General features: G+C 41.9%; 1 protein-coding gene across 1 annotated transcript in view; it reads right to left on the minus strand.

The window, feature by feature from the left end:
• Nucleotides 1-17120, minus strand: part of ADGRB1 (adhesion G protein-coupled receptor B1) — a 317920-nt gene that overhangs the window by 21561 nt on the left and 279239 nt on the right. Inside the window, exons 26-28 of the mRNA XM_054167432.1 lie at nt 6126-6297; nt 3937-4032; nt 719-758 (exon numbers count right to left, since the gene is read on the minus strand). Coding sequence (XP_054023407.1) covers nt 719-758; nt 3937-4032; nt 6126-6297 — 308 coding nt within the window. The remainder of the gene's footprint in view (nt 1-718; nt 759-3936; nt 4033-6125; nt 6298-17120) is intronic.

Raw genomic sequence — 17120 nt, forward strand, 5'->3', positions numbered from 1 at the left:
AAATGAAAGCCTAAATATCTACAAAGGGGGAGAAAAAAGCAAGGGCAAAACCTGTAGAGACAAACAGGTAGCAAAGGAGAAATCAGACAGCACAGACTCCCAGGGGAATGGGGTTGTTGGGGAGCTGCTGGAAAAGGGACTATCAACTCATGCAGACCTTCAGGATCAAAAGAAATGTGTGTGAATGAACCTACTGTAGAAAGATGCAAGCAAAGGAGGAAAGACCTGACCCACCTCCATATGTACAGGCACCTTACTAGAAGTGTGCATGGAGCCAGGTGGAGTCATGGGAAGGCTTTCCACATTCCAGACCTTCTCAAAGACACCTCTCCTGAGCACAGAGCTGGCTGAGGTTGAGGTGACCCCCTTGGACAGGGGTTGCTAAGCAAAGAAGGATCATAGTAAGAAGAGATGGATCCAGTCTCTTCCTTGATACTCTTCTCTACTACCATGTTACGTGGACCATAGGTAAGACATAATACCTTGGAGTCAAGGTTTAATCTAAAAGGCTAAGAGAGCTATGGGGAAAAGGTTAAGCAAAGCATAGGGGAGAAAGAGGGAGGTTGCTTTATTTTGGCCAGGGTTGACAGTAAGGGAAGCCCACACAAGTACATGCAAGCCATTATGACACACACAAATAAAACAGAAAGGGGAAAAAATGGCCTAGTTCAATCCCCAAACCAGGTCACTTGTTGATTCTCACCTGTGATGTGCTCACCTGATCTACAAGCCATATCCACGTCCTTCTCAAAATCAGTCTGAAAGACAGAGAACACAGAGGATGTGGTCAAAAGGAGGTGCTGAGGGAAAGAAAACCATTTGAAAAATTCAAACCCCCACTTAAATTAGTGAGGCAGACACAAACATTGCCAGAAGAATGGAGGAGAGGTGTTTTGCTTGGGCTTTGAAATATGGCAAACAGATGACTTTGTTCCGCCTCTGGGTTTTGAATCTCAGGGAGAGGTAAAGCTGCTACAGTGCTTTTCAGCTGGATATATGTGCTAATCCATACATTGATTCCTGGGCTACTAGATTGAAATATCTCCTTGAAACACAATTGTGTAGATTCCTGAAAACCAGGGGCCGGGTTCCTGACTTGATCTCTCTCAGATATACTACCCCACACTTAGACTAAGATTCTTGTCCACTCATTAAGAAGATTTGGGGATTCTGCTCAGAAAACTTCATACCCACTGGGCTTTCTTGTGATATATCTGATGAGCAGAGGGCTAAAGTACCTCTCCTATGAGGACAGGCTGAGAAAGTTGTTCAGCCTGGAGAAGGGAAAGCTGCAGAGAGATCTTTTAGTGGCCTTCCAGTAGTTAAAGAGCTCTGTAAGGAAGATGGGGACAGACTTTTGAGCAGCACCTATTGTGAAAGGACAAGGGGTGATGGATTAAAACTAAAAGAGGGAGATTCAGGCTAGAGAGAAGGAAGACATTTTTTACAATGAGGGTGGTGAGACACTGGCATAGGTTGCCCAGAGAGGTGGTAGATGACCCATCCCTGGAAACACTGCAGTTCAGGTTCTTTGGCTCCCTGTGCAACCTGCTTCAGTTGAAGATGCCCCTGCTCACTGCCAGAAAGTTGGACTAGATCACCTTTAACAGTCCCTTCCAACCCAAAGCATTCTGTGATTTTATGATCACCAAGTCACATTAAGTAGAAACAAGTCTTCAGCTTCTAAAACTCTTAGTGGATGAAAATCAATGGTCTCTGCAGACACAAAGGCTGAATAACTTTTTGAGCAGTACATACAGCCCACTGAAACCTCTTTCTTCTCCCAGTAAAAGTTAATCCTTTTCCTACAGCTTTTAGTAGATAACATTTCAAAGAACTGGATGCACTGAGTCACAGTGGGTCATGAGTTTTCATGGAGTAATGGAAAGGCCACAGACTAGAAAAAGGTAGAAGAGTTCACTGATTATTTCTAGTATCATTTCAGAAAGAAGACACTTCATATAATTGTATTAAAATGATTAAATGCCTTCCAGTTTAATACTAAGGAGACTGTGAGAATAAATCCCTGTTCCCCTGAGATAAACACTTTAATATAGCAGGTTCAAATCCAAGAGTTTTTAAAGAGCTGGTTGAGGAATTATCTCAGTCTTCTTGATGCTAATTTCTTGGTAAATTTATTTGGGATACCAAATAAATCTGAAAAGAACAGAACAGAAAGAAGTCCAAGCTAACATTTAAATGGGCAAGCAGAATGACACAGAAAAGTATAATCTCATTTTCATGATAGGAGTTGCAGAGGGAAAAAACCCAAAAGTTCACTGAACAGCCTGATAAAGAAATACAAGTTAGGTTTATATTTAAAATCACCTAAAAAGAGTTTATGGAAAACTCTGCTGCTCAGCTAAGCTTCTTTTCACTTCCTGGGCAGATTTAGAGATTACTCGAACAGGTAATGGTGAAAAAATGCCATCCTGCAAAGCTTTTCATTTCTTTGGTTATTTTACAACTCAGTCACTACAGAATAACACTGCACCCCTCTAAAAATATCAGTGAGGAGTCATCATTCATGTCGAGATTCCAGAGCTTTTTGTGCATGAATGTGAAGAGACTGATTGAGCGGCGCTCTACTTCTTGACACATCAGCAGTGCAGAAGTAAATGTAATCTCCTTGCTGAAAAAAAAACCTTGTAGCTGACACAGAATTTTGCAAGGTGGTTCACAGTGAATGAGAAGGGGGGGGGAATAAAATCTGAAACTTCAGAATATAGCACTTGGGATGGTGACAACAGAATAACAAATACAGCAGCCACCTTTTTAAAGGAAGGTGAGAAACTGAAGGGCATGTGGAAAAGGGTTATATAAATAATTTGAAGGTAAATGTTTCCCAATACAAAATAAAACAGCTCAGTGTGCTAACTTCTTGAAAGGAAGATTGGAACTGGATATGATTATGGTGTCTGTTATTGAAGGAATGAAAGTACCAGGCATGCAACGGGTTTTGTAATTGCACATAAATAGGCATAGCAAGATCCTCTCTGAAAATGAGAAGACTAAGCATTTCAATTAGAAATGAGGCACCTGTTTCTAATGAACACCTGTGAGGTGTGGTGGGATTATATATCTTTTTGTGTCTTGACTGAAATGAGACCTTGCACCCAAGCGTGAGCTACTTAGCACAGGAGTGACGGGAAAAAAGCCATCGGTTGATGATGATGTGGCTCCAGTATTAACTAAGCATTTCTGGAACTTGTATAAATCTTGTGACTGTCCTTTAGAAATCAAATTCCTCTGATATCATCTGCATCATAACATAGAAGCAGATGCAGGATGATTCATAGAATCATGTTGGTTGAGAAAATCATGTTACTTGAGAGAACAGACCAACCCCTCACCTCACTACAGCCTCCTTTCAGACAGCTATAGAGTGATACAGAGTGATTCCCCTTAGTTTAGTCTTCTACAGTGTTATCTAGAGTGTTAGTAAAGGACTTACACAACAAGAACAAGGTTTACAGTGCTTAAACTTCATTCCCAGCAAAGCAACATAAACAAGTGTGCTTTTGAGAGCAAGAAATCCCTTTGAGACAGCATCTTTATAATTATGACCCAAACCACTGTGATTAAAACAGTATTAAACTTAAGTCTCCTAAGCTCCAGCTAGGATAGGGCAGCATGATGGGGATGAAAAGGTCTGGAAGACCTGGGAGGTACATTTTATCTCTGCATTTTTGGGGAAAGAAAAGATCTCACCATGATAACTCCAAAACCTGGTGTGTAGGTTCAAGCCCCTTAATGCTACAACGAAAAGAATCCAGATTTGTCTGTAAAAATAGCCTATGCTAAGTGCTAAGTTCAAGGAAAAGGAAAAATAAAAAAGAACAATGATTGCAGAATCTGTGATGGACAGAGCCCTTTGTTTATCAGTTAAGAGTTGAAAATGCCCACAATCACAGTCTAGGTGGTAGTTTTCCCTACCATTAACTGAGCGTGTCCATTCTGAAATGACCCTCCTGAGTCTCCATTGCCCTCTTCCTGACGATCTACTACTCGGCACTTCACAGCATCCTGGACCTGCAGGAACAAATGGATTTGCAAAAGTCAGAATCAGACAGAATTCTACTCAAGAAGAAAAAGAGAAAGGCCTCTTGAAAAAAAAAAGGCCTTTCTAGATCAAAAGACCACAGATCTTACCTTAGTAGCATTCAGCAATTCATTTCAAATGGTTTCTAAGTTATCTATCACACATCCCAAGCAACTCAATGAATCATAAAATCAGAGAACTGTTAAGGTTGAAAAAGACCTCTCAGATCAAGTCCAGCCATCAACCCAACACCACCATGGCCATTAAACTTCCTCTGGTGCAACTTGAGACCATTTCCACTCATTCTATCACTAATTACTTGGAGAAGAGAACAACACTCACTCACTACAACCTCCTTTCAAGTAGTTGCAACCAGTAAGGTCTTCCGTCAGTCCCTTCTAGACTAAACAACCCTAGGTCCCTCAGCTGTTTCTCCTAAGACTTGGTCTTTAAGCACTTTCCAGTTTCACTGCTCTTTTTATACAGGTATCTTGAGTTGCTGTGTTGGTCACTTGCAGTTACTTGATTTATAAAGCCAAGAATAAAATGTCTTCTATTGTGTAGCCTACAATACATTCACTATGAATGCTCTTGCATAAATCATTATATTGGGGTCTATAATGTCTGGTTATGATCCTATATTGTCTGTAATAGATATCTGATCCAGAACTCAGGGAAATCAAGGGGGAAAAAATGCCAGTGGCTGTAATGGGAGTTAAATGTGAGCCCATATTCATAATGCAATTTGTTGAAAGAGTCTCAGCCAAGCCATTGCATTTCATTGGCTTGACACAAAGAATTAATCTGTTTTACTTAATTTAAAGGAGCTGTAAGAAGATAAAATGAATAGTGGAAAAAGCTACCCTTTCCCTGTCTCTGTTATTAACAGTCTATCCACTCAGTAGGATGAAAAGAATAAAAGAAATATAAAAGATTTGTCCTTTTTTCCCCCTGACGTAATTTACCATTCTAAATCTCCACAGGGAAGCTGGAGAGACTTTACTCAGTTTCCTTGCTTGAGAATAGAATAGAATAGAATAGAATAGAATAGAATAGAATAGAATAGAATAGAATAGAATAGAATAGACCAGGTTGGAAGAGACCTTCAAGATCATCGCATCCAACCCATCAACCAATCCAACCCACCTAAACAACTAAGCCATGGCACCAAGCACCCCATCAAATCTCCTCCTGAACACCTCCAATGATGGTGACTCCACCACCTCCCCGGGCAGCCCATTCCAATGGGCAATCACTCTCTCTATATAGAACTTCTTCCTAACATCCAACCTAAACCTCCCCTGGCGCAGCCTGAGACTGTGTCCTCTTGTTCTGGTACTGGCTCACTAGCTTTACTTTCTAGCTCAAATATCTAGGTGCTAATGCAAATATTCAACAGAATCATAGAGTGCACTGGGTTGGAAGGGATCTCTAAAGGTCATCTAGTCCAACCTGTAGTAAGCAGGGACATGCCAGGTTGCTCTGAGCGCTATCAAGCCTGACCTTGAATGTCTCCACCACCTCCCTGGGCATCCTGTTCCAGTGGTCCACCAGCTCATGTAAAGAACTTCTTCCTAATGTTGAGCAATGGTTCTGGGAATATTGGCACAAGTTGCCCTTCTTGAAATCAGGCTATTTTTATTAATATTGGTAAATATTAATTTTGGTGCTACACAAGCTAAACCTGAGGACAGATAAACATTGGAATACTCTCCCAAGGGAAGAGTACCTCCCCTACACTGGACTCAGCTTGACAGGGTGCTGGGCCATCTCATTTAATCCATAGAATCCAACTAGAAAATTTAGACCAAATGATCCTTGAGGTCCCTTCCAACCGGGCATTCTATGATTCTATGTTACCCAGTCTAAAACTGTCCTCAAAATTCCACTCTGCAGTAGTCTCAGCATGACAATCACTGATTCATCCCTCCTCCCCTTCTGACCAATACCGTCATGGTCATTTTTGTGGTCATAGGACGGGGTTCATAGGATTAGAGAAGCTACCAGGCTGACAGAACATTTTTCAGGTGTTTTCTATGGGAAGCATTTCGGTCATATAAAGGTAACAACCCCTTTGCCTCACCTCCCGCCTTAGGATGCAATGGACCATAACGATGACAAAGCCCTCCAACGAGTCAAAGACAGCAAAGAGGATCTGGAAGAGTGCTGACCGCCGGTCTGTGATTGCCAGAACTGCAGACATCCAGGTGAGAGCCAAGAGAGGTAGGACCACGCAGGAGCTCCAAAGAGATGCCCTGTCAAGGGAGAGGAAAATGGAACTGAGTTCCAATTCAGCCTTACCTGTTTCCATGTGGGATGCTAATTCAGCCTCCTGATCCCATGAGGCTTCAGAAGACTTCTTCAACAAGTGTATACTTGTGCTAGATGTCTTCTGAGCCCTGCCACAGGGAAGCAGGAAGATGCTTTGCACATTCACGCTACCAAAAACAGGTGGACACACGTTTCTACAGGAGGGACTACTTGTCAATGGTGCAGTCATGCATAAAACTTGAGGTGGGGAAGAAGGATGCAGATACCTCACTCCCCATTTCACACCCTTCCCACCTACATCACTAGTCCACAGCAATGGCAATTCCCAAGGAGGGGAGAAAAAGTACAATCACTGCAGGTCACCAAAGGGAAGGGGAACATTTGCAGTAAACACTGGTTTGTCAGAATGGCTGTTGGTACTTGGGTTACAGACACTTGGACTTCCACAGCACATGGAAGACACCGACATCAGGGACATGTCACAGTTTCAAGTGACTAAAACGGACAAGCATAGAGCTGATGTGAAGACTGATATTTTGCAGTTGCCCCTTACTCTACAACTAAGGGTCCCTACAACTCTACATCAGGAGAACTGACACTCGACCCAATTTTTCTGCAAACAGAGTATTTCCTGCTTTCTGGTGTCATCTCCCCAGCTGAGTGCTTTGACAAAAATACATTTGTTTCTACATTTAGCAACCATTTTAAATAAATTTATTCTTGAGTGGATTGTTGCTTTCTACAACACCCTGAAAGGAGGTTGTAGTGAGGTGGCTGTTGGTCTCCTCTCCCTAGTATCAAGTGATAGAATGAGAGGAAGTGGCCTCAGATTGCATCAGAGGAGGTTAAGGTTGAATATTAGGAAAAATTTCTCTGCTGCAAGAGTGGTCAGGCATTGGAACAGGCTACCCAGGGTAGTGGTGGAGTCACCATCCCTGGAGGCATTCAAAAAGCATGTAGACATGGCATTTCAGAACATGGTGTAATGGCCACAGTGGTGCTGGGTTAATGGTTGGATGTAATGAATTTAGAGGTCTTTCATGACCAAAACAATTCTATGACTCTATGGTTCTGGATTAAAGTAACTTAGTATTTGAGCCACTTCTTAATTCACAAGACAGAAAACTGGACAAAAGAGTTTTCTGTAAGTACTGCTCCATGAACTTCCACTTGATCTAGAAATGATTGCCTTAGAAATGAGAAAGCAGCTCTGTTCCCATGGACTATTTAGTCCTGCAGCTCTTGGACCAGAAAGGGTCCCAAGCAATTTTAAAAGCTTACTAGGGAGATTTTTAAGCTGTCAGTCATGCTATATACTTGGCAGCACTGGAGTACCAAGAATACCAGGAGAATTTCTCTGTGGGCTTTTATCTAATAAATAAGAGTAGACCTAGGTATGAGCTGAATAGTAAGTTGAGCTGCAAGATTTCTTTATGTGGAAAACCTCAGCCTTAATACTAACAAACCAAAACAGGCAGCACAATAAATTACAGGACAGATATCATGACACACATTTGACATGTGACTGGCTCACCACTTTCTGATACATGATCAAGGTTTTAATAATGTTTACTCACTGGTTATCCAGATACTGCTCTCACAGACCTCAGTGAGAGCTTTACCTGAACAAAGCTGCAGCTTGGACAGAGGGATGGAGATCAGGATGCAAGATCCTGGCTTCAGCTAAGAGTTTTTCAAGTCTTGTTACACCACTTCTGCTGTAATGATCATGTTCTGCAGTGACAGGTTATTTCTATAGTCATAATGATACTCTGATTGCAAATATTGCTACTTGTCCAGAGTTAGATGTGTTCCTTAGTGGTGCTATTAAACAATGTATTTTACCTAAGGGAGCACACAAGTGGAATAAATTTTATTGGGTTTGTTTCCCAATTAAATCAAGCATTACCAGACTCCCATGCAAGGTAAAGGCCATGGCATAATCTGACACTTTATAATTCTATATGGGATGACAACCTGAATGTTCTTTATGAATAGTCAATATGAACTAGAATTTCAAAGTATTATTTAAAGAAATAAAATTAAAAAGCAGCAACCAGGCAGCCCTCAGCCAAACAACTTCTGAGCAGGGAACTTACTCCGCTTCTTCATTATTGCCCTGAAATCTGCCTCGTTATCCTTAAATCTCTCTTTGCTATCATGGCAATAATTAAACTGGTTAAGCCTTATGTGCAGGGGAAAATAAATAAATAAATAAATCAGAGAGGCAGAAAAGCCAAATGGAAATATAGTGCTTGCTCCATAACATGCCACTTTAGATGTGCCTTCCATGCCACTATCAGCCAACACATGGCTTGGTAGATGCAACTTGCAGCTGGGGTTGCTGGAAACCAGCAAAGCGAACAGAGGTTGCTAGAAAAGTTCTGTAATAGACAACTCTGCTTCCTGGAGTTATCTGGTCTCCCATATACTCTTAAAACACAGCTGTGTGCAAGTTACTACCTCCAACATGCAAACAAGAAAGCTAGCAACTGCATCACTTTGGATCTGATGTTTTAAGTATGGGTCTGAACCAGCCATCTCATTTTGTGTGGGTTTTCTACTCTGAAAAGAACTGCATCACCCAATTGACAATGATTTGAACCCCAGATCCAAGATCTAAAGTGTGGATTTGGGGCTGTAAGAGATGGCGCTGAGGAGGCAAATTATGCTTCTTTTTAGTAAGTGGTTACATTTCAGTCCTTAGAGAAGAGATTGATCATTTTTGTGGTTCTCTTCTGTACCTGCTGCAACAGGTCCGTGTTTTTCCTATGCTGAAGACTTCAGAGCTGGACACTGTACTGCAGGTGAGGTCTCAGCAGAGTGGAGTACATGGGGAGAATCACTGCCCTTGAGCCTCTGACCACACTGCTTTTGACAGAGCCTGGGAGAGGGCTGGTTCTGGGCTGTGAAAGCACATTGTTGGCTCATGTCCAGCTTTTCATCTATCAGCACTCCCAAGTCCTTCTCCACAGAGCTGCTCTCAATCATATGATCACCCAGCATGGACTGATACATCCCGATGGACCTCACTATTTCTCTTAACATAGGCATCCTTGAATCAACACTTAAATCTCTGCACTTTGAACCAGATGATGGAAACCTCATATGCCCTTCCAACTCAGATAATGGAAACAGTATAAGACCACAAATTCATTTGGAGTAAACCAGGATTTCCCCAGCTGAGTTTCATTGACTTACACCAGCTGAGAGTATGGCCTTTCTGCTCTCTTTGTGATTCCCTTTGTAGATGCCTTCTCGAGCATATTCATCCCTTGCAAACGTTATGGAAATACTGCTTGACACCTTATGCATAATCTTTATTCTTCAGGCAGCAGATGGCAACAGGTCATAGCTATGTAACTTGCTCCAATTTCACTTTCAGGGCTCTGCTTAGCTTTTGAAATATTAAATTCCAAAATAGTTCCAGCTAACAAAAAAATAAATCACATCAAGACTGAAATTTCAGAAGAAAGCTCAGTGGAAAATAAGTGGGTTTCCTGTGACATTGCCTTTAATTCTACATGCTGTGAGCTGAATTCATAGCAGAACTCATTCTTCTGCCACCTTTCCATCTGTACCCTTTTATAGGAATTAGAATTAGAATTAACCAGGTTGGAAAAGACCCTCAAGATCTTTTCCAGGTACTGTGCTTCCTGAAAAGCTTCCAGAACAACTTAAGGGACTTAAGAAACTTCATGTTATGGTGCCATGTGATGTGAAATGAAGAAAGGATTTGTTATATAATGACCTTGTGATTACCTAATGACTCTATGGCTTTATCTAGCATGGCGGAGACTTAGTCTGAGGAAACTTCATAGCAAACCCAGATCTGGCAACAAGGATACGACAGACTTGGGTGAAAATGTCAAAACCCAGATGTGCTTTTGTTCTTTAGCTTGGTAGCAACCTTAAGAGTCTTCATCTTTGTAGAATAAGCAGAAGCAGCTCATGATACTTAAAGGATAGCAATGGAAAGATGGGGGAAAAATGCTTCTGGAAATAAAGATCTGCATGAAGAAAGATGAAGGGGCCTGCACGCTGACAAAAGGCAAGTGCAGGGGGACACACAGTACATGCCAACAAAGATGTTAAGAGCCATTATAAAGAGGTTGGTGATCAATTCCTCTCGTTACTCAACACTGACAGGGCAGCCAGTGTCCTAAGCTACAGAAGCAGCCAAAGGAAAAATAACTAATTCAGAAAGCAGCTCCCAGAGAGAAGCTCTGAAAAGGGAGATGGTAGGAGGACTCAATACGTAAGACAATGGAAGGCTCCTTAAATGCTGCTGAGTGACACACAAGACTCTGAGCAATTTGATCCAGCTGAAGATGTCTCAGCTCACTGCAGGCAGGTTGGACGACATTGAAAGGTCCCTTCCAACTCAAAGCATTGAGTGATCTTATGCTGCTCCACTATTCTGATGAGCAAGCTCTTCCTGCATCACAGCAGTTCTGCTAACGGAAAACCACAGTACATGGACTTGCTTTATTCATATTTTATCCTTTCTCTAACTTGTATTCCTCTTAAAAGCAAGAATGTTGCCCCAATTTTAGGGACAGTTTCAGAGAAAATCCCTTTTACTTAATGCCTACACAACCAAGGTAGAAAATCTGTAACTAGACAAGAAGAGGAGCTCTGGAGCCTCTTCCATGCAGAGGAAACACAGAAACACAAGATATTATTTCTGTTCTCTTCAAAAGATGACTCTTCTCTCAGTTGCTGCAATCTGAACCATGCAATTAGGGTAGCAGGAAATCAAATGTCTCTAAATGAGACAGGTAGGTAATAAAGTAGCTATGGGCAGCCTGCTTGATTGTTTACCCCTAAGAAGGGAAGTTGTTCTTTAACAGTTTATTCAAGGATCTACAGGGCCCAAGTGTTAACATCAGGTAAGGAGAAAATTCCAAAGTCTTTGAACTATGAGGACAACTCATTCCTGAGGAACAGTCTCCTTCATAAAACCAGCCATGCATGGGCATGTTGATTTGCATTATTCCTAGAACTACAAAATGGGGGGAAGAGATGACGTTTGAGTCTTCCTGAAGTGACTCTGAGCCAAGAAAAAGGACAAATCCCTTAGAAGAGATATCTGACACATGGGCTTTTAATGATGTAAGAGGGATGAACAGGAAGAATCATGAGGACTCTCTGACACTAACTCTTGGGTGATTTGCCTACAAGAAAAATACACCATTCCAGGGCCTTAGTCTTGGGACAATCTCTTCCCCATGGTCAAAACCTGGGAGTCTATTCATGATGCATTGGCTGTCAGCAATTTCTTCCTTTCTTCCTGTCTTGTGTGTTACTGTGAGACAAAGTGTGTTACTTTCCCTCCTGTCTGTATGGGGAGAAAGGGAAGCTTCTGAGAGTGGGCAATGTTAACCAGGACAGTCAAGAAACTGCATACTTTCCAGTGCATATTTTTTCACTTCTGCCACGGTTACTGCCTCCTCTCTGTCAGCAGTTTACCATGTTTTCCTTCAGTTATACATCCCCCTTCTCTGACCTTTCTCTCTTAGACACAAGTAAACTTCCTCTAAACTTCTATGATTTCCAAAAGCCAGGGAAATGGACAAAAGCATCTATCCTTTCATGCCAAGCTATCTCAGAACCTAGCTTCTAAAACCCATGGGAGATAAGCTGGAGAGGGAATATGCAGCCTCGGAAGGCAGGATCATCCTTCATGTGCTCTCTACCAAACAACTATGGCTAACTCCAGGTCAGAAAGGAGCCAGTAATCCTCATGGCACCTGATTTAAATTACAAGAAGTCAAAACTGAATGGCAAAGCTGATCCAAGATCTGGGATGAAGGCCAGTAGAATGGTGGCAATGGTACAAAGCATAATCAGGGCTTTGCCTATTGACAACCTGATTTCTGACAGGTTTGGACGAAGAAAAGCAGAAACAGTTTGGCTGCAGAATGAAATGGATTACAAGGGTAGATGAGGGCTGAGCAAACTCATTTGTGTATAATTCAGTAGTCCCTTTGCAAGGACAAGGGCATAGGACACTTCAGGACAAACAACAAAGATAGCACTGGAATTTATCATCTAGGGTATTTGGTCCACTGGGAAACTAAAGATCTGTCTTCTTACAAGGGCCCTCTAATTTCTAGCAATCCACTTAAATGAGAAAAGTAGCATAAGTAGGGGATCTGGATTTCATATCTTTTTCTTTTTTTTTTCTGCTGTGAAGATGACTCAGAATATGTGATTTATGACAGGCCAATGCCAGACAGTATCAGAGGAGAATTTGAGTCTGTTTTAGTTTTTAAATGAATCTCCTATGTCCTGAAAGCTGCTCCTATTTAATAGCCTAATTTATTAATAGCGAAGCTTCTGATGGTTTAGCATTCCCCAGCAGTCTGAGGAAAGCAAAATGCAGTGGCCTGCTAATTCCAGACTTGTGGTGGACCACTCCAGACACGTGCCTGGACCAATGCCAGCTCAACATCTGAGTTGGGCACCGTTGCTAAAGGTAAGTAAATGACTTCAGCAGTGAAAAAAAACAACCAAGATTTTGCTTAGGTTTTGCATCCCATAGATGCTCTTAACAGAAGCAATTTGAATGTTCTTTTTTCCCTAACGTCTGGTTGGTTTTCAGAAAAGCACTTCTTTTCTTTTTCTTTATTTTTTTCCCCTAAAGCCTTTTTAGATTTCATATAAATGGCTCAATTTTCAAAAGAAATAGAAAGGAGAAAACCTCCTGTTTTGATTTTCTTTCATATTTCTTCCTTCTGAGACTCTGCACTCAGCTGCCTGGTTTTGTTTAGATTAATTAAAGGTGGGAGTTCTCAAATTGCAAATGTCTAGATCTGAGACTGTTTCTTTCACACATTTTCCATATATTACTTTAGACATCAAAACCAAAGTAGAGCATCACTTGGAAATGTTGTAGATAATAACATTTCAAAAAGGGAAGGAAGAAAGACAAACCTTTCCTCATCTCTCTCTCCCTCCTACCTTAACCTTTGGGGGGGGCGGGGAATCCCTGCCTATATAAACAGCAACAATTTCTCTAGCAGAGCAAAGCTCTGGCATTTTCACTGTTTTTTATTTTTACTAACTCCAGCAGCATCTAAGAAGAGATTTAACAGCATTTGACTTTTTTAACTCAGAGCTATGACACTCTCTTAAGATTTTGACGATCGATTCCAAACGTCCAAAAGAGGTACTCAACACTTATCAAACCAGAACTGAAGCCCTAAGAGATACTAAACTTAACTTTTGCTTTTTACAAGAGAAAAAGCCCCAACACTTAGAAGTGATTCATCAACTTACTTAAATCATACTCAGTGCTTCACAGCCTCTGGAGTAAAAAAATTAATCACATGTTTAACAAAGCTATGTCTGAAGCCACTGTCTGCCACCTAAGTTAATGGGAAACCATATCTTCAAGTCTGTAGCTCCAAGAACTAAATTAAATGAGGGCATTAAACATCTGCCCAGCTTCCAGCAAAAAAAGAGTCTTCCATGAGCTGCTCACTTGCTTAAATCTAGGCAAGTCACACAGTGTTTTTCAGGATCCAGCCCATCAGCTTTTGCTCCAGGGATGTTGCAGGAGCCCTATGCTACCGATGGCCCACAGAATGAGGTCGGGGAGAGTTGGGAATGTGGGGAGGTGGGCAGGGACATGGGGAGAGAAAACAAACACGGCTTGGTGAGTGCAGGGAAATGGAAGAGGGAAATAAAATAAACTGAAAAACTAAACAAAAAAACAAAAGAAAAGAAAGGAAAAAAAAAAAAAGGAAAGTGGAAAGAAAGAAAAGAAGTTGAAATTAGAGGAACTAACATGGCGTTACTGGTGGCTGTGGCCGAAACTTCAGCAGAAGAAACTACTCCACACTTGGAACATTTGAGCGTCATGCCGTAAAGGGGCACTGCCATCTGACTGCAATTAAAACCAAAAAACTGAAACAAAACAAAACACTTTGCTTATGAACACAAACGTAGAAAGGAAAGGGAAAGAGAAGCCGAAAAGAACGGAAGAAAGAAGAAAGGGAACAAACCAACCATACCCAGTTTGAAAAGAGAAATGAAAGACAGGCAGGAATAAAACTCTCTCATCTGTACCACTCCAGATGAAGGGAAGTGGGAATAATGCACAACTCAGAGACGTGTTGGTGCCGCTGGAGAGGGTGGAACGGTGTTGGTGATGGCTTTGCCAGATTCAGAATGTTTCTCTCTGGCACCCGTGGAAGAGAAACCAGTGCTGCTCTCCCAGTCTCCACTTCCTTCTTTTGGTTTGTTTTGGAGAAATTGCTCTTTTCCCTTCTGGCCTTTTTGCTCCATAACAAAAAAGGTGGCAGGGCTGTACAGTAGAAGGCAAGAAGTAGGGCTGTGGGGGCTGTGTCTGCTTATCTTCTTTCCTAAAGCAATGCAGGGGATAAGTAATAGATTTTCTCCCCTGGCCCTTGTGTGCTAATCCTGGCCTTGGCAGGGATAGCTACCTAAGGCTGACAATACCACGAGATAGGCCACTCTTTGAGTGCTTAATCTGTGATGAAGGACATGCAAATGGCACCAATTATGTCCTGGAAGTTAAGCATAAGCTTGGGTGTTTTGTAAGACCATCAATCTGCCCTGAAGGGAGTAGGACTGGCTGACTACTTTTGAGACATTTCATTTCTTCTTTCAGAACTTGTTTTGGAACTCAGAACATTTTTGGGATGAACCCTGAGACTTATCAGTTGCTCCCACTTTTTCCCAGATGGAAGCAATGACACAATCACACTATTGTGCACTGCTGGTATAAGGGGCTGCAGGGATCTGCCAAAGGGCATGTCCTCAGGATTTTTAGAAGCAGATGTGTGTGAACCCACCTAGCTGACAAGCCAGCTCTTACTCAGGAACCCAGAAGCCACATTAGCTTGGCATTGGTCCTTTCTTCTCAGAATTTACTAGGTGTGTGCAGCCTGATTTGTATAGATGGACAGTCACATCTGATCTGGCTTAGAACATGGGCCAGAGTCTGCCAAACTTCCTCCAGGTGCAGTGCCTAATATCAGAGAAGGCATGAAGATCATTGCCAAAGGTCTGCAGATCTGTCATTCTTGGGTGATGGCAGTGCAGATAGTGGGGGGTGAAGTTTGCAGGCATCAGGTTTTGGAGCCCTACCCTGTCTGGGAGAGAGATTAGGAAGATTGATACATCACTTCTTAACTTCTGTAGCTTTGTCTTCAATCTCACACACCCCTTAACACCGACACAGCATTATCAGCAGTCCTAGTGGCCCACTTTCAAGTGGCTGCTGATTACTCTTCTAATTAGCTGCAGTGACCCAAACCATTACTCCCCGCCAGGATAATGGTTAAGGTATTGCATAGAAGGTTTCAGCCTTCAGACACAGAAAATTAGCTCCTGTGTCAACAGACACGTGTCTTCCAGGAGGGATGAGATCTTCAAGAATCTTCAAGGCCAGGCAGGATGGGGCTTTGAGCAACCTGGGCTAGTGGAAGGTGTACTAAATGATCTTTAAGGTTCCTTCCAACCCAGACCAGTCTATAATTCTATGATGGTGCAAATCCAGTGAGGACAATGGCTGAGCCAAAGCTTAAGTGGGTCTTGAGAGGCATTAAGTGCATGACCCTTAAAAAAAAAAAAAAAAAAAGACAGCTTCTCCCCAGATCTATAAGCCACAAAGAACAGATAAGCAGAGAGACAGAGAGAGGCAGAGATAGGCAGCGAAAAGAAAGCAGATTTGTTTGAGGAATTTGATGGAAAACTATACCAGAAAAAAACATGAATGACATTGAATCACAAAGAACTGGCCAGAAGACCATCATAACACACAACTGTAACTGCTGTTGGGTGTATTTATGCAGAAGGTTGTAAGCAGTAGGCACAGATGTGGATACATTTATATTCTAATTTGTTCTTGTCAGGGGCATGAGGTTGTTAATATATTGAATTTCCCTAGCAGGTTTCTCTTGGTGCCTGTGTCTATGAAAGGGTAGCTAATGAAATAATCACAGTGAATAATGCATTCATTTAATTTAGTTGTTGGTTTGTTTGTTTTGTTTCATTCTGCTTCCTAAATATCCACAAAGAGCTCACAGTCTCATCTGGTATGTTCACTAGAGCCTGGGTCTTTCTACCTTTTATTGGACACCACGTACAGCCCAAAGAGCAGAAGCGCTGCTTCCAGCAGGAAACATTCCCAGACAAAGGGAAATCCAAATCTGTTCCTATTTTAATATCAGTAGTATCTTTCCAATTACTTTCTTCTCTATGCTTGGACAATCCAGGTCTGTTACACCCTGCCTGGACAAAGAGTATTTCACACAATCTATCAGGGTAAACTTTCTCAAGTCTTCTTTGTAATCCACAGAGAGATAAAAGAAGCAAAGGTTCCTCTAAGGGGCAAGTTGGAACAACTAAACAAGGCTCCAGTAGTTACAGAGGAAGCCTAGGGAGATGAAACTCAGCAGGCTAAAATTAGCCTTTGTGAATATACCCTATAGTCTCATTCTTCTTCCCTGGCTGCGTGAGCACACAAATGCTTCTGGAATAAAAGCTGGCTGAATAAATTTAAAATTCATTTTAAAGGCTCCTGAGTCTGATGTGAAAACATTCATTTAAATAAGCCAAGAGAGCTCAAAGATTCGTGGTGCAGCTGACCAGAATGGAGCACAGAGTGCTCTCGGGTCCTTACATAGTCACTCCAAAGAACCAATGTCCGCAGCAATGTTCCATGGTCTTTATGCCACAGAGCTGGGGTGGTAGTGTGCAATTCTCCAGCTCTCCAGGTAATCACACCCAATTCTCTACAGTCTGGTTTTGTGATATAGCTATAAAGTCATTG

The sequence above is a fragment of the Dryobates pubescens genome, chromosome 14 (assembly GCF_014839835.1).
Source record: "Dryobates pubescens isolate bDryPub1 chromosome 14, bDryPub1.pri, whole genome shotgun sequence".
Lineage (NCBI taxonomy): Eukaryota > Metazoa > Chordata > Aves > Piciformes > Picidae > Dryobates > Dryobates pubescens.